The sequence below is a fragment of the Schistocerca serialis genome, chromosome 8 (genome assembly GCF_023864345.2).
Source record: "Schistocerca serialis cubense isolate TAMUIC-IGC-003099 chromosome 8, iqSchSeri2.2, whole genome shotgun sequence".
Taxonomy (NCBI): Eukaryota; Metazoa; Arthropoda; class Insecta; order Orthoptera; family Acrididae; genus Schistocerca; species Schistocerca serialis.
This window is the reverse complement of record NC_064645.1, coordinates 410,183,293-410,209,886: the sequence shown is the minus strand read 5'-3', so window position 1 is coordinate 410,209,886 and position 26,594 is coordinate 410,183,293. Positions and strand designations below refer to the sequence as shown.

Here is a 26,594-nt window from a genome sequence, read left to right as displayed (position 1 = left end):
AAATTTAGAAGTGAGAAGTGGAGGTCACAGGGAATCAAGTTGATAGCCAGGTCGATACAAATCAAAATACCGAGACAGGGGAAGGAAGGGGCGCGTCGGGAAAGGAGCGAGGATAGGGAGGGAGGGCACAGTGAAGGAAATGCAGCCAGGGAAGAAAGAACTGACTGCAATAGCTCAGGGCCCCATGTGTGCCACACACAAACTCACGAAAGAACCATGAACTCCCTGTGTGTGTGTGTGTGTGTGTGGGGGGGGGGGGGGGGGGGGGGGGTGAGTGTTGTCATGCAGAATCTGCAAGACACTGCTGTGGGAAATCCCAATATCACAAATCCTGCATACTGGAACTAGGACTGTTCTGCACTAGTCCCAGCAGTCTTCTTGTTAGCTACTGTTGTTAATGTTTGCTGGTGGTGTTGCGTCTCCTCGGCTGAAGGCTCCCCTTTTGGACAGTCTCCTGTGCAAGTGTGCAAAGAAGATGTGGCAGGTAGTTTGCCTTGTGGGGTAACATTGAGTGTATAACCGCTGTGTGCCTCGCCCACCGCAATCAGTGGCCCCATATGCCAGTTGCATATCAGCAAGCTCTGCGTACATTTAGCGTGCCATCCTACTTCCACTCTGTCGGCAGGTGAAATGGATCTTCACTGTGATTGCAGCCACAATGATCACACAGATGCTGCATCATCTGACATTGTGGAGTAGATATAGCCATCCACCGCATACACCAGTCAAAGCAGTCCTACTGTCCTAGCTTTTTAGCTGTCCTAAGCACATTAAACACATTTTCTTCCCCTGTTCGTATCCTTCCTTCCTTTTTTGTGTTGTCACTAAAGTGCCAGGAAAGCATTTCTTATCAGGCATTGCTGTGCTGTGCGATCTTCCATTGTCTAGATGTTCTCTCTCTCTCTCTCTCTCTCTCTCTCTCTCTCTCCTCCCCTCCCCCTGAAAGTTTGCGACTACTGTGCCAAAACACCCGGCATACCTCTGTGTACCTGCTATTATACAGGGCGAGTCAAAAGTCCTTGGACATCTTCATAAGTTGGAAGATTAAAGGGAGAATTGAAATGTGATGACGGGAACATAGGTTTGACGTGGGGCCGCAACTTTTGGAGTGAATGTCATTCATGGCCGCCATCTTGAAATCTGCCATTTTGGATTCAAGTCATTTTTTTTAAATGGGAAGGGAGGTGTATGACACATCAAATAACACTCGCTTGAGCTCTGGGAGTGAGTGGTGTAATTTGTGTAATGTTATGTAACATGCCCATGTGTTTTCTCTTTTTCAGTAGCATAGAGTTTTTATTTCAGTAATTTCATGTTCCCATTATATCACTGATTTATGTATTGTGCATGTTGTAATCACAATGTGGTCTATATATTTGTGATTTGGCTATGCCAGTCTTCATGCACTGGACTCCCATTTGGGAAGACCGTGGTTTGTTACCCGTCTGTCCATCCCGACTTGGGTTTCATACTTTTCCCAAGTTGCTAAGGTGAATCCTGGGATGGTTCATGACTGACTTCCTTCCCTACCCTATAATACTTTGTTAATCTTTCATATAGGCATACACTATTTGTGTGTCCTCTGAGTCTTTTACGGTGGCATGTGTGTATAAAATCTTCTCAGTTTTCAAGCCGCGTGAACTGGAATAAAATTCTGGAGCTTTCGATGGCTATCCCCGCCATTGTCGTCTGGAGTAGAACTACTGCCTGTCAGGGCTGGCACAATTTGCTGCTTATATACACACTATTACGGCAGCTGGCACCAGTGAGAGAAGGCCGAAATGACGTGTGTGGAAGGTGAGTTGGGCAGCTCCGGCCCCGCTGCGGGACTGAATGATGACGCGGGGGGCTGGCGCCACATTTGAAACTGCTGCTCCCACCTCCCTAGAAGCTTCTTTGGACATCCAAAGCCTGCTCCCATGTCACACTCAGTGTATACCCCTGGTCTCTGTTAAAACTGTTGCTGTTCACTCTAACCCCAGCCACCTCTTTTATAATGGAACCCCAGTACTTTCACACATGGGCCAAGACTCTCATGTTCTCGAACTGTACTTTGTGTCCATTTTCCTGGCAATGCTCAGCTATGGCTGACTTATTGATCTCCCTTTGTTTAATATGTCTCTTGTGCTCAGTACAACGTTGGGATTCCATTATAAAAGAGGCTGCTGAGATTAAAATGAACAGCAACAATTTTAACATAGACCAGGGGTATAAAATGAGTAGAGTGTGGGTGTGGGATTTGGATGTTGAAAGAAAGCTACAATGGATGCTTAACGCTTGTCAGGGGGCGGGAGTGGCAGTTTCAAAAGCGGCGCTGGACTGTTGCTCCACCTGACGTCACAAAGTGCCGCAGTGGCCCAGAGCTCCTATGAGCCACCCAACTCACCTTTGCACATGCATATTTTCGCCCCTCCCTGTTTGGTGTCAGTGGCTGTAATTGTGGGTATATAAGCAGTAATTCAAGCCAGCCCTCGCAGTCAGTATGTAGTTTTACTCCTAATGATGATGGTGGAGATAGCCATCAAAAGCTTAAGAATTTTATTTTAATTGATGTGGCTTGAAATCTGAGAAGATTTTATCATATATTATTTCTGTAATGTATCTGACATGACCAATACTACATTCACATCTATACTCTGCAAACCACTGTGAAAGTTGGTTGGTTTAAAAGGGGAGAAAGGGACCAAAGTGTGGGGTCATCAGTCCCTTGTTCCCAGTAAAACAATTACCCAAGGGAAAGAAGAAAACAGAGAAGATATATGGCACAATAACAGGAGAAAGGAAGAACAACAGAAGGACAACAAACACTACAATGGACAAAACAGGACGAGAAAACCAGAGAGAGACACAAGAAACAGGGAGAAGAGATTAAAAACAAGAAAGCAAATTACCATGGCTGGCTGACCATGAGAACACTCAGCCACTCTGTAACACATTAAAACCTCCACCCTAAAAGTCCTAGGGTGGAGGACGCAGAGGGACAAAGGACATGCGCTAAAACTCAGATCAAATGATAAAACCCACCCTCATGAATAAAACGTAAAACTAAAGCTGCTGTTGAAGCATTGTTGTCCGATATCGAAGGTAGGATTCTGGGAAAGTTAAAAGTCTGCTGCAAAGTGGCTAAAAGTGGGCAGTCCAGCAAGAGTTGGACGACTGTCATTTGGGAGCCACAGCAACACTGAGATGGGTCCTTGCAATGGAGGAGGTAACCAAATGTGAGCCACATATGGCCAATGTGGAGCCAACTAAGGACAACTGATTCCCTGCGAGAAGTCCACAGGGAAGACTTCCACACACTCGCAGTCTCCTTAATGACACACAGTTTGTTGTGCATACTGTTATGCTCCTCTGTCTCCCAAAGCTGAAAAACCTTGCAGCTTAAGACGGAATGCAGATCAGTTTCAGGGATGCCCATCTCCAGGAGCGGTTTCCGCGTAGCCTATTTGGCCAGCCTGTCAGCAAGTTCGCTGCCTGGGATTCTGAAGCGCCCTGGGGTCCACACAAACACCACTGAGCGACTGGACCATTCCAGGGCAGAAATGGACTCCTGGATGTTCACTACCAAAGGATGGCAAGGGTAGCACTGGTTGATAGCTTGTAAGCTGCTCAGGGAGTCAGAACAGAGAAGAAATGACTTATCAGAACAGGAACAGATGTACAGAAGTGCATGAGATATGGCCACAAGCTCTGCAGTGAATACACTGCAGCCAACGGGCAAGGAATGCCATTCAATATGGTCTCTGTGGACATAGGCAAAGCCAACATTACCATCAGCCATCGAGCAGTCGGTGTAAACAACTTCAGAGCCCCGGAACACATCAAGAATCGACAGGAAAAGACAGCGAAGAGCAGTGGGATTAACGAAGTCCTTAGGGCTGTGCAAAAGGTCCAGAAGTGCACACCATGGAGGTGTATGTGCATGGACCTCAAGTAGAGATGGTAAAGGGAAGGACTCCAGTTTGCAGAGAAGGGATCGATGCGAACCGCAATTGTGAGCCCTGACCTGGGGGGCTGGTGATGCGGGAGATGAACTGCTGCGCATGGGAAAAGGAGACGGTAATTCAGAAGCTCAGGAGAACTACAAATGTGTGCAACATAGCTGGCGAGCAGTTTTGCACATTGGATCCACAATGGAGGGACTCCAGCCTCCACCAGGACACTAGTCACCGGACTCATTCTACAAGCTCCCATCGCTAGGTGAATGCCACAGTGGTGCAATGGGTCAAGTAAACGCAATGCTGAAGGCACCGCTGAACCATAAACCGGACTTCCATAATCACTGCAGGATTGAACAAGGGCTCTGTAGAGCTGCAGCAGCATAGAGCGATCTGCACCCCACTTGGTGTTGCTCAGGCAGCAGAGGCATTGAGGTGCTGCCAGCACTTCTGCTAAGGCTGATGAAGGTGAGGTAGCCAAGTCAATCAGGTTTCAAAAACAAGTCCTAAGAATTGATATGTCTCCACTACAGTGAGTGAATCTTCAATAAGATGAATTCTGATTTCAGATTAATTGTACGACGCTGACAGAAGTGTGTGACACACGACTTCGTGGCTGAAAACTGGAAGCCGTGGGCTAGAGCTCATGACTGTGCCTTGTGAATGGTTCCCTGTAGGCGCCACTCAGCAACACCAGTACTGGAAGAGCAATATGAAATGTAGAAGCCATCCGTATACAGAGAAGGGGAGACCTACGGCCCTACAGCTGTTGCTAGGCCATTAATGGCCACTAAAAATAGAGATACACTCAATACGGAGCCCTGCGGAGTGCCATTCTCCCGAATACAGGGAGAAGTATGGGAGGCACTACCTTGGACATGGAAAGTACGGAGGAACAAGAAGTTTTGGATAAAAATCGGGGGCGAGCCTCGGAGACCCCACCCATACAATGTGGCAAGGACATGAAGTCGCCAGGTCGTGTCGTACGCTTTACGTAAGTAAAAAAAGATGGAAACCAGGTTTTGGCGTCTGGAAAGGGCTGTTCGGATGGCAGACTTTAGGGACACAAGATTATCAGTGGTAGAGCGACCCTGGTGGAAGCCGTCCCGACATGGAGTCAGTAGGCCACATGACTCCAGGATCCAACCCAACCGCCAACACACTATACATTCCAGCAGCTTACAGAGAACATTGGTGAGACTGATGGGCTGATAGCTATCCACATCAAGCAGATTTTTATTGGGTCTTAGCATCAGAATGATGGTGCTCTCCCACCATTGCGGTGGAAAGATGCCAACGCACCAGATCCGGTTGAAGATGACTACGAGATGTCACTTGTAGTCAGACGAGAGATATTTACTCATATGACTGTGGATCCAATCCGACCCAGGAGCTGCGTCAGGGCGATGTGCAAGGGCACTGAGGAGCTCCCACTCTGTAAAGGGGGTGTTATAGGGTTCACTGTGGCATGTAGTGAAATATGAGGACTCTCCTTTCCATCCACCGTTTGAGAGTGCGAAAGGCTGGGAAGTAGTTCTCCGATGCAGAGGCTCGAGCATAGTGCTCAGCAAAGTGCTCGGCAATCGTGTCTGCATTGGTAGAAAGCATGCCATTGATGTTAATGCCAGTGGCACCTGTTGGGGTCTGATCTCCGTGCAGACTTGGGAAGGTGACGTATGGCACCCAATGGTCGACGTATACTTCTCCCAACACTTCCTTTTCTGTCGTTTTATAAGCAGGCAAATGCAGGCACGGAGCTGCTTAAAGGCTATTAGGTGCTCCATCACTGTAGAGCTTGCCGATGCCCTTTAATTGCCTCAGCAGCTTCCGGCGACTACCACGGGACTGTCTTTCACCGCGGGCACCCTAAAGAGCGAGGGCTCATATTTTCCACTGCAGAAGTGATCGTTGTAGTGACCTGCTCAATCACAACATCGATGGCACCATGTGGGGGAGATTCAACGGTGCCAGCAGGGGTGAAGGCTACACAGTCTGCCTTTTTTAAAGCCCATCTGGGTAGGCGTTCATGGGCATGACGCTGGAGGAGTGACAGGAAGATGGGGAAGTGGTCACTACCACACAGGTCGTCATGTGCTCTCCAGTGGATAGATGGGAGAAGTCCTGCACTGCAAATTGATAAATCAATGGCCGAGTAACTACCATGAGCCACATTGAAATGTGTGGCGGCCCCAGTATTTAACAGGCAGAGATCAAGTTGGGACAGTAAATTTTCGACATCTCTGCCACGGCCAGTAAGCATGGTGCTACCCCACAAGGGGTTATGAGCGTTACAATCTCCCAAAAGTAGGAAAGGTTTAGGGAGTTGATCAATCAGTGCAGTCAATACATCCTGGGGTACCACACCATCTGGAGGGAGATGTACGTGGCAGACAGTTATTTCCTGCATCATCTGTATCCTGATAGCCACAGCTTCAAGAGGAGTTTGAAGGGGCACAGGGTCACTACATGCCGAATTCAGGACATAAATGCAAACTCCACCCGATACACTTATATTCACTATGGTTCCTGTAATATCTCCTATAGCCACGAAGGGCGGCAGTCTGCATTGTCGGGAACCAGGTTTCCTGGATGACAATGTAGGAAGCAGGTGTAAAGCTTAACAGCTGCTGTAGCTCAGCCAGGTGGTGGAAAAAACTGCCGCAATTCCACTGGAGGATGACATGATCATGAGACTGGGAAGGCATTAAACACTCAATGAGACAGTCCAAACCTCAGGGTCACCAGCAGCCACTGACTTTTTTCCTGAACAAGCTATATCCATTGTGTCTGAGGATCTGGTGAAATCTAGGTCCTCAAAGGATGCCAGAATCTTCACCTCATCATCAGACACAGAGCTTGTAGGTAGCGGTGGTGTGGGTGCCACTGCAATTCCCTTGGTTTTGGGGCTCTTCCATCTGGATTTCCCTCACTGATCATTGGGTTTCTCTGGCTGGGCCTCAGTCACTGATTCCATTCACGGGACGGAGGATGATCATGAAGTCCTACAACCAGCTGCTTTTGGGCAATTCATCCAATGGTGGGTGTCATCTTTCCCACTAGCAGAAATCTGGGAAGGGAGTGAGATGAGCCGAAGGAAACTTATGCTTCTCCGGCTGAAAAGTGGGACTGGTGTCTCCGATGGTTGGGGGGATAATGCTCCCGAGGTAGGTGGTGCGGGAGCAACAGGGAGGCCCCCCCCCCCCCCCAACACACACACACCCCATCGTGGGGGTAGGTGTAGTCTTGCGGTTCTGAGAGCCGACTGGAACTCCCGGAAATTTTCTCACAGCAGCAGCATAAGAGAAGGTCATAGCCAAAGGATGTAGACATTCAAATTTCCTCTTAGCCTCAGTGTAGGTAAGTCGGTCCAGGGTCTTGTATTCCATGATTTTCCTTTCTCGCTGTAAAATGCTGCAGTCTGGTGAACAAGGGGAATGATGCTCTCTGCAGTCGACACAGATGGGAGGTGGGGCACAGGGAGTATTGGGATGGGGTGGACGTCCATGATCTCAACATGTGATGTTGGAAGTACAGTGGAAAGACATATGGCTGAACTTCCAGCACTTAAAGCACCAAATTGGGGGAGGGATATATGGCTTGACATCACGGCAGTAGACCATCACCTTGACATTCTCGGGTAACGTGTCACCCTCGAAGACCCTGTGGACTATAATACCTTGGACCATATTTAAGCTCTTATGAGGCGTGATGGTAATGGAAACATCCCCCAGCTTGTCACAAGCAAGTAATTCTCGTGACTGCGCAGAGGATGCCGTTTATATGAAGACTGACACTGACTGCATTTTGGACAAGCCCTCCACCTCCCCAAACTTGTCCTCTAAATGCTCTTAAAAAAACTGAGGCTTCATCGAGACAAAGGAGCCCCCATCATCTCTCATACACATGAGTTACCAGGGTGAATAAGGTTCACTGTCATCCTTATCGTGGCATCCCTCACATGGTGTGGCCAGGGAGGGGAATGATATCATACTTCCTTGCATTGTACTGAGACTTGCAATGCTTAAGAGACTGCTGGTGTTTGATCACCAGCAAATGGTGACGTGGTATGCTTCATTGCGTGCCATCTACCCTGATGCCACCCACTCCGACCAGGGGCCCTCCCCACGGGTGCCACCCAGCCACGGGCTGGCTGGATGTCCATTGCCAGGAGTGCCGATGCCTCAGGGTGACTTGCATCTACTCCTTGGCATATGTGGGGAGTTAATGGCACAGGCATCAGCAGAGCAATCCCTTTGTAGTCAGGGGGCTACAACATGGCATGGCGTGGTACATGGCAGCCCAACCACAACGGACTAGTTACCGTGCTGGATATGAGGTGTATAGAATTCCATGTTCATTGTTGGCGCAGAAAATGACACTGCATAGTGGGTGGAGGAAAATGCAACCAGGAAGGTGTCCTCACCTAAGATATGGAGGATGAGCGGGACTGCAATTGTTGGACGAGAAAGTGGGCTAAAGTTCTCAATGCACAATGGACACTTTGCACCATGTAAGGTACCCTTCCCCAATTGGCTCGGTCTTCAGGAAAATTTTGAAAATTGGGTCAAACCCTACAGGGGACCATCACATAAAGGCCGAAAGGTGCGACTCCTTTTACTCGCCTCTTACAACAGGTAGGAATACCTTGGGTCAATTATAGCCCCCGGGCCCGTAGGGGGGAAACCACTGTGAAGTACATGACAGAGGGTATGTCCCATTGTAAGGGTTAATAGGATTTTCCCCCCCATTCCATTCATGTATGGAGCACAGGAAGAATAACTGAATGCCTCTGTGCATGCTGTAATTATTCTAATCCCTCACAATCCTATGTGAGTGATATGTAGGGGATTGTAGTATAATACTAGAGCCATGGTTTACAGCCAGTTCTTGAAACTTTATTAGCAGGCTATCTCGAGATAGTTTACATCTATCTTCAAGAGTCTGCCACTGCAGTTTCTTCAGTATCTACATGACACTTTCCGATGGATCAAACAAACCTATGATCACTCGTGCTGGTCCTTTTCTTATATTTTTTACTAGAAATGAAACTCCTCCAGCTGTACTTAAGATTTTATATTTAATTAGTTACTAATTTCGACACTGCATCAACACCATCTTCAGGCCTGTACACTTTGATGAAATCAGTTGTGTGTGGCTCAGTCTAGAAGTCCGCAGTGAGACCAACACGTGCTCCTATTTGATATGGATCCCACACACTTAAACAATATTCTGGAACTGGTTGCATGAGTGATTTGTAAGCAATCTCCTTTGTAGACTGATTGCACTTCCCCAGTATTCTAACAATACACCGAAGTCTAAAAAAACCTGCTTTACCCATGACTGAACCTATGTGATCATTCCATTTCATATCCCTACGAAGTGTTGCACCCAGATATTTCTATGAGTTGGCGAATTCCAACAGTGACTCACTGACATTATAGTCACAGGATAATGTTTCTCCATTTGTGATCACTGCACCACTTTGAAATATCAAAACCTTACTGAATATTTATGCAGCTTCTTTCAGATAGTACTTCATTATACAAGGATGAGTCAAATGAAAACCTTAAATATTTTTTTAAATACTATTTATTGTACAGAAGTGGTACAAAGCTGTATCACTTCCCAACATAATCTCCCCCACGCTCAATGTAAGTCCTCCAGCGCTTACAAAATGCATAAATTCCTTTAGAATAAAATTCTTTTGGTAGTCCGCGCAATCACTCATGCACCGCGTGGCGTACCTCTTCATCAGAAAGGAACTTCTTTCCTCCCATTGCGTCTTCGAGTGCTCCAAACATACGGAAATCACTTGGGGCAAGGTCCAGTGAGTATCGTGGACGAGGAAGACACTTAAAATGCAGGTCTGTGATTGTTACAACCGGGTCATTCCATGTCAATTTAACCAATTTGAGAAAATGTTCCAGCTGATAGTCTCAGATTTGGCTGAAATTTAGCACACCAATGCTACCAAGTGTAGAACACTCATGTACAAGAGTACCAATTAGTTCCAGAATTATGGCTTGTGAAAGAAGGTGGTGTGATACGGAAATTGCAACCCGCATCTGGTAATCTATCTTCATACCCAACTTCAGGTCTTAATAACTTTGGAACTATTCCGCACAGTTCAGTGAAAATTTTACAACCCAGTAACATCCACTTAGAGAACACACACTATGAATCAAAACACCAACAACATATTTCTGAGGGAAAATAAAAAATCTCAAAATGTGATTAAAAAATGCAATACGTTAAAAGGTACATACCGTACGTGCCCTCTATGCCAAATATAATTCACTCAAAAAGGGTATAAATTTTTTGTGGTAAGCTTAATGTGGCCTAAATACACACACAGAACTCATCTTGCCCATATCAGTAACACAAACAGAGTTACATGCACACGAAAATACAAAAATTTGAAAAATTACCTTAGAAACATGGATTTTCGAAGTGGGGTAGCACAAAAGGGACAAGTGTTATCCAACCCAAATTTCAAACACTGCATAAGTAGACCATAATATAATTTGTGGCAAAATTTCAACTTGTTATTGCAAGGCATTTGCGTACAATAAAAGTTGACAGAGATGTATATGGTTACGTTTCCTTTAACACGATTTAGCAAGTAATAGTGATGATGCAGACAGCTTGTTTCAGATACAGCTGCAGCAATTGATGGGAACCATTAGGCAACAGAAAGTTAAACAATGGTAGTTTTCAGGGACAGAATGAGTCATTGTTAGGCAGAAACAACAAAGGAAACAAGCAACAATTACAGGTTACTAATGTTTTTAAGATTCTAGTTCAGACTGGTCAGTACTGTTGTGGAAGGTCAGGATGGAGGCAGAAGAGTGTACTAGTGGTGCTTTTGTTCAAACAAGTTGCAGTATTGGTAGAGCACAAGCATCTGAATGTCATAAAACAACATATGGAACAAAATGTGACATTTGCTTTGTACTGTATGATCTGGATGAATCGGACCAAGATTTGTTGCTATGGAGATCTGGGATACATCCTGTGGGCACAAGAAGTACACTTCCAGGAAACTTTAGCATTTGTTATCATTATATGAAAGTGTTTCTGGATAAGTATTCTTTCCTACAAAGATGTTGTTTTGATCCATTTCAGTTTGGTTGGTTGGTTTGTGGGATTAAAGGGACCAGACTGCTACGGTCATCGGTCCCTTTTTCCAAATACTAAAAACACCCACAGAGAATAAAAAACGATCAACAGAATAGATGACAGACAACACAGGACAAGAGAAACTTAGACAAAGACCAGACAAAATGAATTAAAATCACACAGAGGGTGACAGTGGTTGGCCGAACATAGAAACAAAATAAGGAGAAGCCAACCACCGAGAGACACATTAAAAACTCAGTTTAAAATCGTAGGCCAAAGGCCAGAATCAACACAAAAAGAAAACAAACACTCAAATTAAATGATAAAAACCTCCTGCCCGAATAAAATGCAAAACTAGGCCAGCCATGGAAGAGTCATCAGTTGGAAGGGCAGGGAGCGTATCAGGCAGCGCAAACATCTGCCTGAGCACAGTTAAAAGGGTACACTCCAACAGAATGTGGACCACCGTCAAGGCTGATCCACAACGACAAAGAGGCGGGTCCTCACAACACAGTAAATAACTGTGCGTCAGTCAGGTGTGGCCAATGCGGAGCCGACAAAGGACGACTAAGTCCCTGCAGTTGGCTCGCGTGGATGACCACCGCACAGTCGTCGTCTCCTTGATAGGACGGAGTTTGTTTGGCACGGGCAGGTTGCGCCATTCTGTGTCCCATAAATCGAAAATTTTTCGGCGTAAGATTGCCCGCAAATCAGTCGCCGGGCGGCCAATCTCCAGAGACGGTTTACTGGTGGCTTCTTTTGCCAGGCGGTCAACATTTTCATTGCCAGGTATCCCAACATGGCCAGGGGTCCACATAAAGACCACAGATCGGCCGCAACAGGCAAGAGTATGCAGGGACTCCTGGACAGCCATCACCAGACGAGAGTGAGGGAACCACTGGTCTATAGCTCGTAAACTGCTCAGGGAGTCGCTACTGATAACGAAGGACTCACCTGAGCAGGAGCGGATATACTCTAGAGCAAGAAAGATGGCGACCAGCTCAGCAGTGAAAACGCTGCAGCCAGGCGGCAATGAACGTTGTTCGGAATGGTCCCCTGGAGTTAGAGCATAAACAACACGACTAGCAACCATCGAACCGTCAGTGTAAACAATGCCAGAGCCCTGATACGTGGCGAGGATGGAATAAAAGCAGCGCGGAAGGCCTCCGGAGGGACTGAGTCCTTCGGGCTCTGTGCCAAGTCGAGCTGGAGGCAAGGGCGGGGCACACACCACGGGGGTGTACAAAGATAGGCCCGGAAAGGAGGTGGAACAGGGAAAACCCCAAGCCCGGAGAGAAGATATCGGACGCGGACCGCAATCGTACAACCTGATCGGGGCCAACATTCTGGGAGATGGACGACTGACTGCGGGAACAGGAGACGATAATTTGGATGCCCGGGGAAGCTACAAACATGCGCAGCATAAGTGGCCAGTAAATGTTGGCGCCTTAACCACAGTGGAGGGATACCTGCCTCCACAAGTATGTTGTCCACAGGGCTGGTCCGGAAGGCACCAGTGGCAAGTTGTATTCCGCTGTGTAGGATTGGGTCCAGCACCCGCAACGCAGATGGGGATGCTGAGCCATAAGCCAGGCTCCCATAATCCAGACGAGACTGGATTAATGCCTGGTAGAGCCGTCAGAGGGTAGATCGGTCGGCACCCTAGCTGGTGTGGCTCAAGCATCGTAGAGCATTTAGATGCTGCCAACACATCTGTTTTAGCTGCCGAATATAAGGCAGCCAAGTCAACCAGGCATCAAAAACTACACCCAAAAACCTATGTGACTCCACCACAGCAAGAAGTTCGCCATCAAGGTAAAGCCGCGGCTCCGGATGAACAGTGCGTCGCCAGCAGAAATGCATAACGCAGGTCTTGGCAGCCGAAAACTGAAAGCCATGCGCTACAGCCCAAGACTGCGCCTTGCGGACAGTGCCCTGCAGCTGACGTTCAGCAGCTGCAATGCCATTAGAGCTATAGTAAAGGCAGAAGTCGTCAGCATACAAGGACGCTGAGACAGACGTTCCCACCGCCGCAGCAAGCCTGTTAATTGCTATTAAAAACAGGCACACACTTAAAACGGATCCCTGTGGCACCCCGTTCTCCTGAACTCGGGAAGAACTATGAGAGGCCGCGACTTGCACGCAGAAGGTACAATGCGCCAGAAAATTGCGAATGAAAATCGGCAGCAGACCCCGAAGACCCCAATCATGAAGTGTAGAGAGGATGTAATGGCGCCACGTAGTATCGTACGCCTTCCACATGTCGAAAGAGACAGCGACCAGGTGCTGACGGTGGGCAAAGGCCGTACAGATGGCTGACTCCAGGTTCACCAGATTGTCGGCGGCAGAGCGGCCTTTACGGAACCCACCATGAGACGGAGCCAGGAGGTCCCATGACTCGAATACCCAACTCGATCGCCGGCTCACCATCCGTTCGAGCAACTTGCAAAGAACGTTGGTGAGGCTAATGGGGCGGTAGCTGTCCACCTCAAAAGGGTTCTTACCAGGTTTCAAAATGGGTATAACAATGCCTTCCCGCCATTGCGACGGAAACTCTCCATCGACCCAGAGACAGTTGTAAAGGTCGAGGAGCCATCGCTGGCAGTCCACTGAAAGGTGTTTCAGCATCTGACAGTGGATGCAATCTGGCCCAGGAGTGGTATCAGGGCAAGTGGCTAGGGCACTGTGAAATTCCCACTCACTGAATGGAACATTGTAGGATTCAGGATGGTGGGTGCGAAAAGGAAGGCTCCGATGTTCCATCCGCTCTTTAATGGAGCGGAAGGCCAGTGGGTAATTCGCAGAAGCGGAACTCAGAGCAAAATGCTCTGCCAAGCGGTTGGCAATTATGTCGGAGTCAGTACAAACTGCTCCATTCAGTGAGAGCGCAGTGATGCTGACAGGGGTCCGATAACCATAGAGGCGTCGAATCTTGGCCCAGACCATAAATGGAGTGACATGGAGGCCAATGGTGGACACATGCCGCTCCCAGCACTCCTGCTTGCGTTGGCGGATAAAATGGAGGGCTTGCGCACGGAGCCGTTTGAAGGCGATGAGGTGTTCCATAGAGGGATGTCGCTTGTGACGCTGCAGCGCCCGCCGGCGATCTTTAATCGCTTTAGCGAACTCAGGCGACCACCAAGGCACAGTCCTCCGCCGAGGGGATCCAGAAGAACGGGGAATGGCAGATTCTGCGGCAGTAACGATGCCGGTGGTGACCGAGTGAACCACCGCATCAATGTCGTCATTAGAGAGAGGCTCAATAGCGGCAGTGGAGGAGACCAAGTCCCAGTCAGCCTTATTCATAGCCCATCGGCAAGGGTGCCCAGAAGACTGACGCTGTGGCAGTGACAGAAAGATCGGAAAGTGGTCACTACCACAAGGTCGTCATGCACTCTCCATTGGACAGATGGTAAGAGGCTAGGGCTGCAGATCGAAAGGTCGATGGCGGAGTACGTGCCATGCGCCACCCTGAAGTGTGTGAAGGCACCATCATTTAAAATAGAAAGATCGAGCTGTGACAATAAATGCTCAATGGTGCGCCTCGACCTGACGCCATTGACCCACTCCACAGAGGGTTACGGGCGTTGAAGTCGCCCAGTAACAAGAAAGGTGGCGGCAACTGTGCTATCAGCGCAGCCAGGACATGCTGCGCGACATCACCATCCGGTGGAAGGTAAAGACTGCAGACGGTAACAGCCTGTGGCGTCCACACCCAAACAGCGACAGCCTCTAAAGGTGTTTGTAGAGGGACAGACTCGCTGTGAAGAGAGTGAAGGACATAGATGCAGACGCCACCAGACACCCTTTCATAAGCTGCCCGGTTCTTATAATAACCCCAATAGCCACGGAGGGCGGGGGTTCGCATTGCTGGAAACCAAGTTTCCTGAAGAGCAATGCAGAAGAAAGGGTGAAGGCTGATAAGTTGTCGGAGCTCAGCTAGATGGTGGAAGAAACCGCTGCAGTTCCACTGGAGGATGATATTGTCCATGGCTGAGAAAGGCGTGAAGAGACTGGGAAGGCAATTTACGCGGCTTGTTCACTCGCTGCCACCGATTCAGTACCCGTGCGAGTGACATCCATGGCGTCTGAGGGACCGGCGAGATCCAGGTCTTCAGCAGACGCCAGAATCTCTATCTCATCCTCAGACGCTGAGCTTCTAGGAAGCGGTGGGATGGGTGCCACTGCACTGTCGTGATTTTTACGAACCTTTTTCTTCTTCTGTGTGTCTCTCTGTGCCTTCGGTGGTTCAGGCTGGGAGGGCTTCCCTGGGTCAGTCTCAGGGACGGACGACGACCGTGAGGCTCTATGACCAGAGACCGGTGGTTGTTTGAGCCATTTGCGGGTGTCCGCTTTTAAACCAGTCGGAACTTGCGAAGGGAGGTCTCCAAGGGACCCCTTCCTGGCGAAAGGAGCCGAAGAAGTCTTTCACTTCTCCAGCTGGGAAGGGGGAACTGATGTCCCCAATGGTTGGGGTGGTGTTGCTCCTGAAGTAGCTGGAGCAGGAGACGGGAAGACGTATGGCCGAACTTCCAACACTTGAAGCACCGCATTGGGGGAGGGATATATGGCTTTACATCACACCGGTAGACCATCACCTTGACATTCTCAGGTAATGTGGCACCCTCAAAGGCCAAGATGAAGGCACCGGCGGCAACTTGATGATCCCTTGGACACCGGTGGACGCGCTTGACAAAATGGACACCTCGTCGCTCTAAGTTGGCGCGCAGCTCGTCACTGGACTGTAAAAGGAGATCCCTGTGGAAAATAATGCCCTGGACCATATTTAAAATTTTATGGGGCGTGATAGTAACAGAAACATCCCCCAGCTTATTACAAGCGAGCAAGGCCCGTGACTGGGCAGAGGATGCCGTTTTTATCAATACCGAACCAGACCGCATTTTGGACAAGCCCTCCACCTTCCCAAACTTGTCCTCTGAATGTTCTACAAGGAACCGAGGCTTCACGGATACAAAGGATTCCCCATCAGCTCTGGTACAGACAAGATACCTGGGCGAATACGTCTCACTTTCATTCATTGCCTTTCGTTCCTCCCATGGTGTGGCCAGGGAGGGGAACGATTTGGGGTAATAAACATTAGCTTTAAAATGAGCCCTCGAACGCTTAGAGACTGCTGGTGGCTGGCCACTAGTACAAGAAGATGTGCCATGCTTCATTGCGTGTCATCCACCCTGATGCCACCTACTCCGATCAAGGGCACTCCCCATGGGTGCCACCTAGCCACAGCAAAGGCCACCTGGCAGGATGGCCATTGCCAGGAATCCCGATGCCCCAGGGAGATGGGCATCTACTCCTTGGCATACGTGGCGTGTTAATGGCGCAGGTATCAGTAGAGCGATCCCTGTGTTGTCAGGGGGCTACAACCAACAGGGTACATGGCAGCCCCACCACAACGGACTGGCTACCGTGCTGGATTTTAGGTGACATGTCGTCCATAGTTTTCGTCTGTGCAGAAAGTGGCACTGCACATCGCATGGCGGAAAGTGCACGCAGGAACGGATCCATGCCCAAGAGATGGAGAGCGGGCAGGACTGCAATGCAACGACGAGTAAGCTGGTGAAAGATCTCAATGCAACATGGACACAATGCACCAAGTAAGGCGCCCTTCCCCAATCAGCTCGCTCTTCGGAAAAATTTTGAGATATGGAGGTCAAACCCAACAGGGGACCATCACATAAGGCCGAAACGTTTGAGACTCCTTTTAGTCGCCTCTTACGACTGGCAGGAATACCGCGGGCCTATTCTTACCCCCGAACCCACAGGGAGGTCCACTTTGGTTTCATAAGAAGACAGTGAAGTGTAGCCTCAGAGAAATTGATATAAAATCAGTATTGAAAGTGAATCAGTGCATGGGACTTAACATGAAACCAGGACAAAAGTTATGTTCCAGGTGTGTTACACTGCTAAGAAAATGATGAATATTCCGATAATTTACATGACAGTGACGAAGAGTATCAGCCACCCACAATCACAGCGGGTGAGCAATTAAATACTTCAGTGACTGCTCTTGGTTTGTCTCCCATGAAGACACACAAAGTGGGAAAAGAGACAGGCCCCAGCTATGGTAGAAGAAAATTACACGAAGCTCAAATGGAATTAAAACACAAAATGGCTGACACACTAATGGTGGAAGACGAAGAACTATCTGCTCCAAAGGAACAGAAATCATGCCAGAAATGCTCTGATTTGAACAAAATTGTGCACAATTTGAAAGAAAAATGTGCCATATCCACACGCCAGAAAAAAGTAGCTCTTCTTACCCTTGCACCTTCCAGCTGGTCTATTCACTACACTACAAAGGAATTCAATGTTTCTACATATATGGTAAAGCAAGCTAGGAAAAGAAAAGCAACCCAAGGAGTGATTCCACAACTTCAGCAGGCTCAGGGTAAGCAATTGAGTTCAGAAATAAAGGTGCTAGTGTCGGAGTTTTATGAAAATAATGACTACAGCTGAATAATGCCTGGAAAAAAAGACTATGTAATGGTGAAAATGGGAAATGTACGTTTACAGATGCAAAAAAGACTGTTGTTATGCAACATATCAGAACTATATGTCAAATTCAAGGAAAAGTATCCCAATACCAAAGTAGGTTTATCATCTTTTTTCAGTCTTCGGCCAAAATGGGTTGTGCCTGTAAGTGCAAGGGGCACACACAATGTTTGTGTATGTGAGACCCATCAAAATGCTAAGCTAATGTTTGCTGCTATAAAGGATTCTGATCTGGATTACAAAGGTGCAATGAAGCTGCTAGTGTGTGACATCAGTTCCTACCAGTGCATGATACACAGGTGTGAAAAGTGTCCTGGTAAGGCAAATCTTTCAGAACACATGAATAACAAACTGTATGGTGAACGCCTTATGGATGACGATGAACTTGTTTCTTATAAACAATGGACACACATGGATCGCATAAGTCTTGAAACAAAGCAAAGTACAGTGGAAGATTTTGTTGAAATTTGTTATCAAGAAATGGACAAACTGACCACACACAGCTTCAAAGGAACAGCACAATTGGCTTATCTCCAGTTTTGTAAGGATAATTTGAAACAAGATGAAATTATAGTAATACTAGACTTTTCTGAAAATTATGCATTTATAGTTCAAGATACCATCCAAGGATATCATTGGGACAACAGTCAAGCAACTCTCCAGCCATTTGCGATTTACTATAGAGGTGAATCAGGTGATGTGTCTGTCATGAACCTGTGTGTTTTTAGTGACTGTTTAATTCACGATGCCATTGCAGTTCATGCCCACATTCGCACTGTCATGACATACGTGAAAAACAAGCTGCCTCACATACATTTTGCGAAATACTTCAGTGATGGGCAGCTAGTCAGTGCAAAAACTGTGAAAATCTCAAAAATTTATGCATGCATCACCATGATTTTCAGATTCATGCAGAACGGAAATTTTTCGCAACAAGTCATTGGTAAAAATGTATGTGATGGTATTGGTGCTACCATTAAGTGCATGGCATCACGAGCTAGTCTGCAGCACCCTACAGAAGGTCGCATTCTAACACCTCTTCAGTTATTTACCTGGGTACAGAAAAATATCTCTGGCATACAATCATTCTGTGTTTCGAAAGATGTGGTGAAATCAGTCGAAGAGTTGCTAAAAAGCAGGCTAGAACACGTTAAAACTGTTGCAGGCACAAGGAGCCATCATCACTCCTCTTCAGCGGACTACGACAATGTGCAGATGAGCAGACTGTTCAGTTATAACTATAGGTTCATGCACAACACGTGTCTTCACAGTGTATGACTCAGGATTCAGAAGCAAAAGCAGCAATATACAAACAGGTTGCTATGTTATTGCTGTTTATGATGACAAATGGTACTTAGGATGTGTTGCAGGGTGCTGTGAAGCAGACGGTGACGTATTTGTGAACTTCATAGGACCAGAAAGATCACTTCATTGGCCACGTTTGGCAGACAAGAGTTGGATTCCTTTTGAACATATTCTTATGACAGTTCCAGTTCCTATCACAGTGTCAGGAAGACAGTACAATTTGCCACTCAATGTACAGAGTACAGTAGCTAAAGTGTGGGAGAACTTCTGTTCGACTGGTTTTTAGCAATTAAGGTGCCGTAAACATTAATGATAGGTTGTGTTAATCTGTCTATATGTTGTGCCTTAGTGATTAAACAGTTATGGGAGAGGATAAGAAGAGGCAGAACAGTTTACGATATGTTTTTACAAAATTGTGTTTTGGAACAATGGCCACATCACCAAATACATCTGTCAACTTCAATTGTACACAAATATCTTGCAATAACATGCTGAAATTTTGAGATATATATCATTATGGTCTAATTATGCAGTGTGTGTAACTTGGGTTGGATACCACTTGTCCTTTTTGTGCTACAACACATCGAAAATCCATGTTTTTCAGGCCATTTTTTAAGTTTTTGTATTTTCATTTGTGACTGATATGGGCATGATGAGTTCTGTGTGTGTTTAGGCCACATTAAGCTTACCACAAAAAAATTTTACCCTTTTTGAGTGAATTATATTTGGCATACAGGGCACCTACAATACGTATTACATTTTTTAATCACATCTTGGAATTTTTTATTTTCCCTCAGAAATATGTTGGTGTTTTGATTCATGGAGTGTGTTCTCCATATAGATGTTACTGGGTTGTAAAAATTTCACTGGACTGTGTGGAATATTTCCAAAGTTATTAAGACCTGAAGTTGGGTCTGAAGGTAGATTGCCAGATGAGGGTTGCAATTTCCGGGTCACGCCACCTTGTTTCACAAGTCATAATTCTGGAACTAATTGGCAGGTGAAACTAATACTTCGTACACGAGTGTCCCACACATGGTAGAATTAGTGTGCTGAATTTCAGTCAAATCTGAGACTATGAGCTGGAGCCATTGGTTGAACTGACATGGTATGACCCAACTGTTGTACGGGCAGTGTGGGGCCCTGCATTGTCATGTTGCAAAAGAACACCTGCTGACAGCAATCCATGTTGCTTGATTTGACTGCAGGCTGCAGATGATTTTTTAGGAGATCTGTGTATGATGCACTGCTGACAGTGGTCACTCTAAGCATGTAATGCTCCAAAATGACGCCTTTTTCGTCCCAAAGGAGAGTCAGCATAACCTTCCCTGCTGATGGTTTTGTTCGAAACTTCTTTGGTTTTGGTGATGAGGATTGGCACCATTCCTTGCTCGCTCTCTTCGTTTCCGGTTGGTGGAAGTGAACCAAGGTTTCGATCCCAGTAATGATTCTTGCAAGGAAGCCATCACCTTCTCGTTCAAAGTGCCGAAGAAGTTCTTCACAAGCATCAACACATTGTTCTCTCATTTCAGGAGTCAGCTGCCATGGCACCCATCTTGCAGACACTTTGTGAAACTGGAGCACATCATGCACAATGTGGTGTGCTGACCCATGGCTAATCTGTAAACATGCTGCAATGTAATTCAGTGTCACTCGGCAGTTTTCCTTCACTATGGCTTCAACTGCTGCAATGTTCTGTGCAGTCAACTCGTTATGCCTGACCTGGACAAGGAGCATCTTCCACTGAAGTCGCACCACTTGCGAACTTCCTACTCCATTCGTAGACTTGCTGCTGTGACAAACAGGCATCAACGTACTGAACCGTCATTCATCAATGAATTTCAATAGGTTTCACACCTTCACTACGCAAAAACCGAATAACAGAATGCTGTTCTTCCCTGGTGCAAGTCGCAAGTGGGACGGCCATCTTTATACTGATACTACGACGGTATGTGTGCATTTGCACTATGCTGTCACCTACAGGCCATTCTGCACGCTGTTTGTAGCACGCTTACCAAATTACAGGATAATGGTGCGAAATTTCAATTTGTTATTACAAATTTAAGGTTTTCATTTGAGTCACCCTCGTAGACAACTACAAAAAATGGATTTTAGTATTAATATTGTTTGCAAGGTCATTAATATACAACATGAACAGCAATGGTCCCAACACACTTCCCTGGGGTACAACCAAAGTTACTCGTAAATCTGACAATGCCTCTCCATCCAGGATAACATGCTGCATTCTCCCTATCAAAGAGTCCTCAATCCAGTAACAAATTTCACTTGATATCCTATCTGATCGTACTTTTGACAATACATGTATCTGTGGTTCTGAGTTAAATGCTTTTCAGAAATCAAGAAATACTGCATCTACCTGCCTGCTTTGATCCAAAGCTTTCAATATGTCATGCGAGAAAAGTTCAAGCTGGGTTTCGCATGATTGATGCTTTCAGAATAAATGTCAGTTGGAGGGAGGTCATTCCGTTCGAGATACCTCATTATGTTTGTACTGTTGGACTTCATGATCTATGGATGAATAAATCAAGCCTACAAGAAAATTATTTTTATGTCTTCTATTGTGACAGTGTATGTCCCATTTCAGCTTAACAGCAACAAAAATCCTTACCCTTAATCGATAAACGTACTGGTGTGAGTGTGGGAATTCAAAGATCCTTAAATGGTTTCTGTACGATACATGATTATCTACTTTACACACTATTCTTATTGCTTGATTCTGCTGAATACTTAATCTATTTTAAGTGCACTTCTCCACAATAAAAATCCATTACACAACAGGCAGTGAAAAATGTGCAAAATAAGCCAACATACTTGTCTTTAGGTGAACAAGTTGAGACATGCTTCTGAAGGCATTATACAGGGACTGATCTTGATAAGATCAGGTTTGATTCCATGTGGAAGCAGATGTTCCCCATGACTATATTTCTAGAAGTAAAGGGTAGAGCAATAATTCACAGTCATGCAACTGATTGCTATACCCTTTGCTATGTCTTTATTACATTATCCCTGTGTTGATGTCATTTTAACTTGTTATCCAGCAAGACCCCAACATATTTTTCACATTGTGCTTCATTTGGTGTATGATAAGGTTTACTTCTGATGTGAGTCTGCAAGCTTTCCTGGCGGATATGTTGTATATAGTTTTCACGTTTGCCACTGGATCATGATGAGCAAATTCCACAATATTACACAGAATATCACAAATATATACCTAGCCACCAACAAGGTTGAACCATCTGAAGATGTCGGATAGTTGCTCTGACGAAATATTGTGGAATTTGCACAATGTAATCAGGTGGTAAACCTGTGAAGACTATTTACTTCTGACATTAAAAGCTCATTATTGTTTGTTTGAAATTGCATAATGTATCTTAGTGACAAGCTGTTGGATGTGAACTATTTGGCGTTCTGTTATACTATCATCTAAACTGTGTCTGCTAGGATTGAGTTTGTACCTTGATTAGTATGCTCGTGTCTTCAGTAAATTACAGCATTTGAACTGCCCTATAAAGTCATTGGACCATCGTTTATGTACCTTAGAAATGAGAGCGGATCCAGTACCAATCTCTGTGATACTCCACATGTTACATTCACCTGTTCTGAAGCCATTTTTATGTCCAGGGTTTAGTCTTAAAAAATTAAATAGATAAATTACAGTCCTTAAAAAGAAAATGCCTCATCGCGTGCTGCACATTAAGCTTTTTTTTATTTATCTAGTGCACAAATGACACTATACGGACTGAAAATGATAGTTAAATTGTTATATGTTGAAAACGGTGACCACAAAGAACTTCCAACCAATGTGGTGCCTAAGAGAAAGCTTTTTGGCTTAAAAGTAATGAATTGGATGCTGATCTGTAAGTAATTTTCCATTTTATTATAAAAACCTTGAAAAACTGTTTTAAATCTATAACCTATAAGTGCAAATGATAACCTGCATGTGTAAATGAAAAAATGATGTAATATTTCAAGACACCGACTGAAGATGCTTTGGAACTAAGGTGAAAGTATATGGTTGTACACGATAAATAAAAGAAAACTTCATGTGCAGCCTGCAAAAGGCATTTTCTGAATTACTGCAAAATTCATATACAGCTGCTGCAGGAATAGCCTGCACAAGAAACTTGTTAAGTACATGTTTAATGGAAGCACCACAATTTTCCAGAAAGATTTCTTGTTGTCTGTACAACCTTTTTCCTTTTTTAACCAATGTCTTATGAACATCAAAGCCATTAGAAAGATCAACGGTGTTAGTGATGGATGGCATAATATGCAGCTGTAACATGTCTGGCGAGTTAGTTTAGCATTTAACTGAGTCTATTTGAGAAAATACTGAACAATGGAAGATCCATGATGGAATAATGACAATATTATGAAAGCAACAGATTGGTACTTACAATATAGTGGAGATACTGGATCACAGACAGGCACAACAAAAAGAATGCTAAGCAAGTAAGCTTCAGTCTGGTTTCAGAAGCCAGAGACAGTGGTCATGTGTGCAAGTTGCATTTCCATGACTATTTGTGTGTGCGTTTTTCTAATTTGGAAGTAAGCTTACTTGTTTAGCAGCCTTTTCATTGTGCCTGTCTCGGACTCAGCATCTCCACTACACGGTGACTAGCAATCTAACCCCCCTTCAGCATGTGGTTTGAATCTTTCTGAATAGGAGTCCTGCGTTGTAACTGGTACATCACATCATTCTGTGTATCAAAGTGATCTAAAATTAAACAGGTAATATGTGAATATAATACTGTTAGAATGCAGAATATGGTTTAATTTTTGCTAAATAGCCTACAATGTGCTGAATTTGTTGTGGTCTCAAGCGGGAAATAACTATTACAGCATAACTTCTTGTAATGACACTCCAACAAGAGAAGAATTTAATGCAATATGGAGAATTTATCTTTTGAAGCAGGGTAACAAGTAATATAGGTCTACCAATCCTCTTTAATAAAAGTGCTTGTGAATGAACAAAGAAAGGGTGAAGTTGACATTATAGTAAATATTACGTTTTCTATATTAATGACAGAACATCTGTGAAGTTTCATTCATGTACCTCAACCTGCTTGTAGACACCCATTCCTGGATTCAGAATCTTCGACGGGCATCGTTGGCACCTGACAACGTGTCTGTTCCTTCCGTTCTCAATTTCCTCTTGCAAAGGAAACGTTGTGGCAATTTTTGGATGCGTCGTTATATTTCCTGAAGCCATGCTTCCAGAGAGAAAGGAAAATTACGACCAGGAAAAATTGTTAACTGTACATGCACATTTATGCTATTATATGGCGTTTTATGATGGAGAGTTGTGGCGTTCCCCTTTCGTAACTCTATATTGATTTCATTATGTTCAAAAATCAATCAAGTCATATTTTTTGTGCAATTTGTATATTTTGAAATCTAAAGCCCGTTTCTTCTTTGGTGCATACCTGCAACAAAAACTACTACCTCATTCTTTGCTTCTTAATAGTTATAATAAAGCCACCAACAGTACAACGTTACTGATTTCAGCGTCTCATGCCATTTCACACTTTTCAAATGCCTCCCAACACCTACTGCGGTACTGACGGATGTCTAGGGTACCGGTGTTCGTACAGAATGCATGCTTGTAAGATCTTAGGTTTCGGAAGTATCGAAATGCGACAGATTATTTTCTGATAATAACGCATAATTTGTAAAAAATCTCAGATGTTTAATGTCGGAAATTCCATAAACTTATAAAAAGCGTTAGCCTGTGAATTTATTCTGTAACATATTAATTAGGCAGATGTCACTCCATGCTCTGAGTTATCTTTCCTTCAGAGAGTTTGGAAAGTTGTGAGGAGAAGTATTGGAATGTCGTGAGTTTTGAGAAAGGGTAATTTTATTTACAGCAAAAACGGCTTGACATTTTTAATAAGATTTGTAGGAAGGCAAAAAAATAAGAACGAATAACACTACTGGGCTTGAGAATTCTGAAACGGTTTAGCTATCTCCAGCTGTTCCGACAAAATTCAGCTTTTTAATAAAGCAAACATATTGTGTATTATTTAGTGCCAAGTTTAAAAGTGTAAATAGAAGCACTGGTTCCTAATTTCCTCTACCCCTATAACCATTGTTTTTACTAGAATGTTGAAATAAACAGTGCTCAAACGAGTTCTTCGACAAAGCTAGGAGTCTTTCTGAAACGGACCCTGTTTTAAACTTTTAAAATAACTGACGTATCACCATTGTATAAAATGCATACAAGCCGGAATTTTCACTTTGCAGCATAAGGAAGAAACATCAAATCGGAATGAGTTCAGGCTTTATCTCAGAAGCAGAACTCGCGGAGCGACGAAGGATTCGACAAGAACAGTGGGATAAAGTTCGGAAGCCAGGACAACCAGAAGGTAAGTATTGTTGGGCACAGGTGGGAAGATACAAAAGCAATGACTGCGTTATGTGTAGTAGAAGCTTGTCGGGAACAGAAACATGTTTTAAATGAAATGGGTTTTAAAGGTTTTCAGATATTGATGATGATAATCATAGCCTACTTGTTTTGAATGTAATGTGTCTTCATTATCATTATTATTAGCCAGCACAGCTTATTCATGTAAAGTTCAGTAAAATTTAAGTGTCTTTACTTAAGCTCGAAATTCACTCCTAGAAGCTGATGATGCCCTATACAGCATGGTCTCTGCACAATCAGCAACAATGGTGTTCATTACTGTCATATGCAGTATGCACGAATTTAAATTGGAGGATTTTTATCTTATCCATTACATAACAATAGCGTATGTGACAAAGGTTTGACACAAGCCATAGAGCCTCACATTTTCGTCTTGAAGTCACTCCAAATGAATGGGAAGTCAGTTGGGATCATTGGCATATGGGCTATGAGAAAACGTGCCTGCTGCTGCATCTGTGAGGAAAGTAGTTTCAGCAGCAGTATTTTGCAAAGTTTAATCTATATATTAATAGAATTATGAAGTCTTGGGCTATTCAGATTCCGTAGTAGAATTCTAATCATAACCATAAATACAACTTTCCTGCTTTCTGTTAAAATCAATTGCAAGTAAGAAAACAAAACAGCATGTAATTGTATGTGCAATTTTTGTGTGTAATTTTATATAAGATGAAAGAATGTGCATGGGAAAACCAGTTTGTCTGATGGTTTAAATGTCATGCTATCATACTTAAAATTGAGTGTGAGAAAGAAAATGAAATCACACATTTTCGTAGCACAGTAGAGTATAGTGTTATCTTACTCACAGTTGGTTTTTAACAGAAAACCTATCTATTATTGTTTCAAAAATGTATGTTGCCTGTGTCCATCTGAATCTTTATTAGAGTAGCCTAATTTGTAATAATTAAAAATTAAATCGGTCAAGTATTTTTCGAGATTTTTGCCAACAGTGTTTTCTCTTTATATAGTAATAGTGAATGCGGCAATGTTTTGCAGTTTCTCAATATGTACAAGAATTGGATACGCATCCTAAACTATTTCCGTCCCTCCCGCTGCCCATCTCCTTTTCCCCCTCTCTTGTCCATTCTCTCCTCCCCCACCTCCCCCTCTCTGTACATCACCTCCCCCCAAATCAGTCTCCTTCTGCCCCACTCTGTGTCCTCTGGTTGTTAAACTTACTTATATTCTTTTTTTAAAATTTATCTTTCTGTGGTTTATTCAGTTTCAGCCTACTTTTCATAACTAGTAAATTATTGTAGGATTCTGTACCTGCT

The 26,594-nt window shown here is 44.8% G+C and overlaps 2 protein-coding genes across 7 annotated transcripts in view; one reads left to right on the top strand and one right to left on the bottom strand.

Annotated features, from left to right (window-relative positions):
* LOC126416027 (guanine nucleotide exchange factor MSS4) overlaps positions 1–24,479 on the bottom strand; it is a 59,041-nt gene extending 34,562 nt beyond the window's left edge. Inside the window, exons 1-2 of the mRNA XM_050083480.1 lie at positions 24,323–24,479; positions 23,953–24,109 (exon numbers count right to left, since the gene is read on the bottom strand). Of these exons, the coding sequence (XP_049939437.1) occupies positions 23,953–24,108 (156 nt within the window). The 5' untranslated portion in view covers position 24,109; positions 24,323–24,479. The remainder of the gene's footprint in view (positions 1–23,952; positions 24,110–24,322) is intronic.
* Positions 24,480–24,607: 128 nt separating this feature from the next.
* Positions 24,608–26,594, top strand: part of LOC126416026 (PSME3-interacting protein) — a 112,702-nt gene continuing 110,715 nt past the window's right edge. For all 6 annotated transcript variants that reach the window (XR_007575397.1, XR_007575394.1, XR_007575396.1 and 3 more), the window contains exons 1-2: positions 24,608–24,750; positions 25,143–25,264. Coding sequence is in view for 2 of the 6 variants with exons in the window: in XM_050083479.1 (XP_049939436.1) it covers positions 25,168–25,264 (97 nt within the window). In the remaining 4 variants the exon portion in view is untranslated. The remainder of the gene's footprint in view (positions 24,751–25,142; positions 25,265–26,594) is intronic.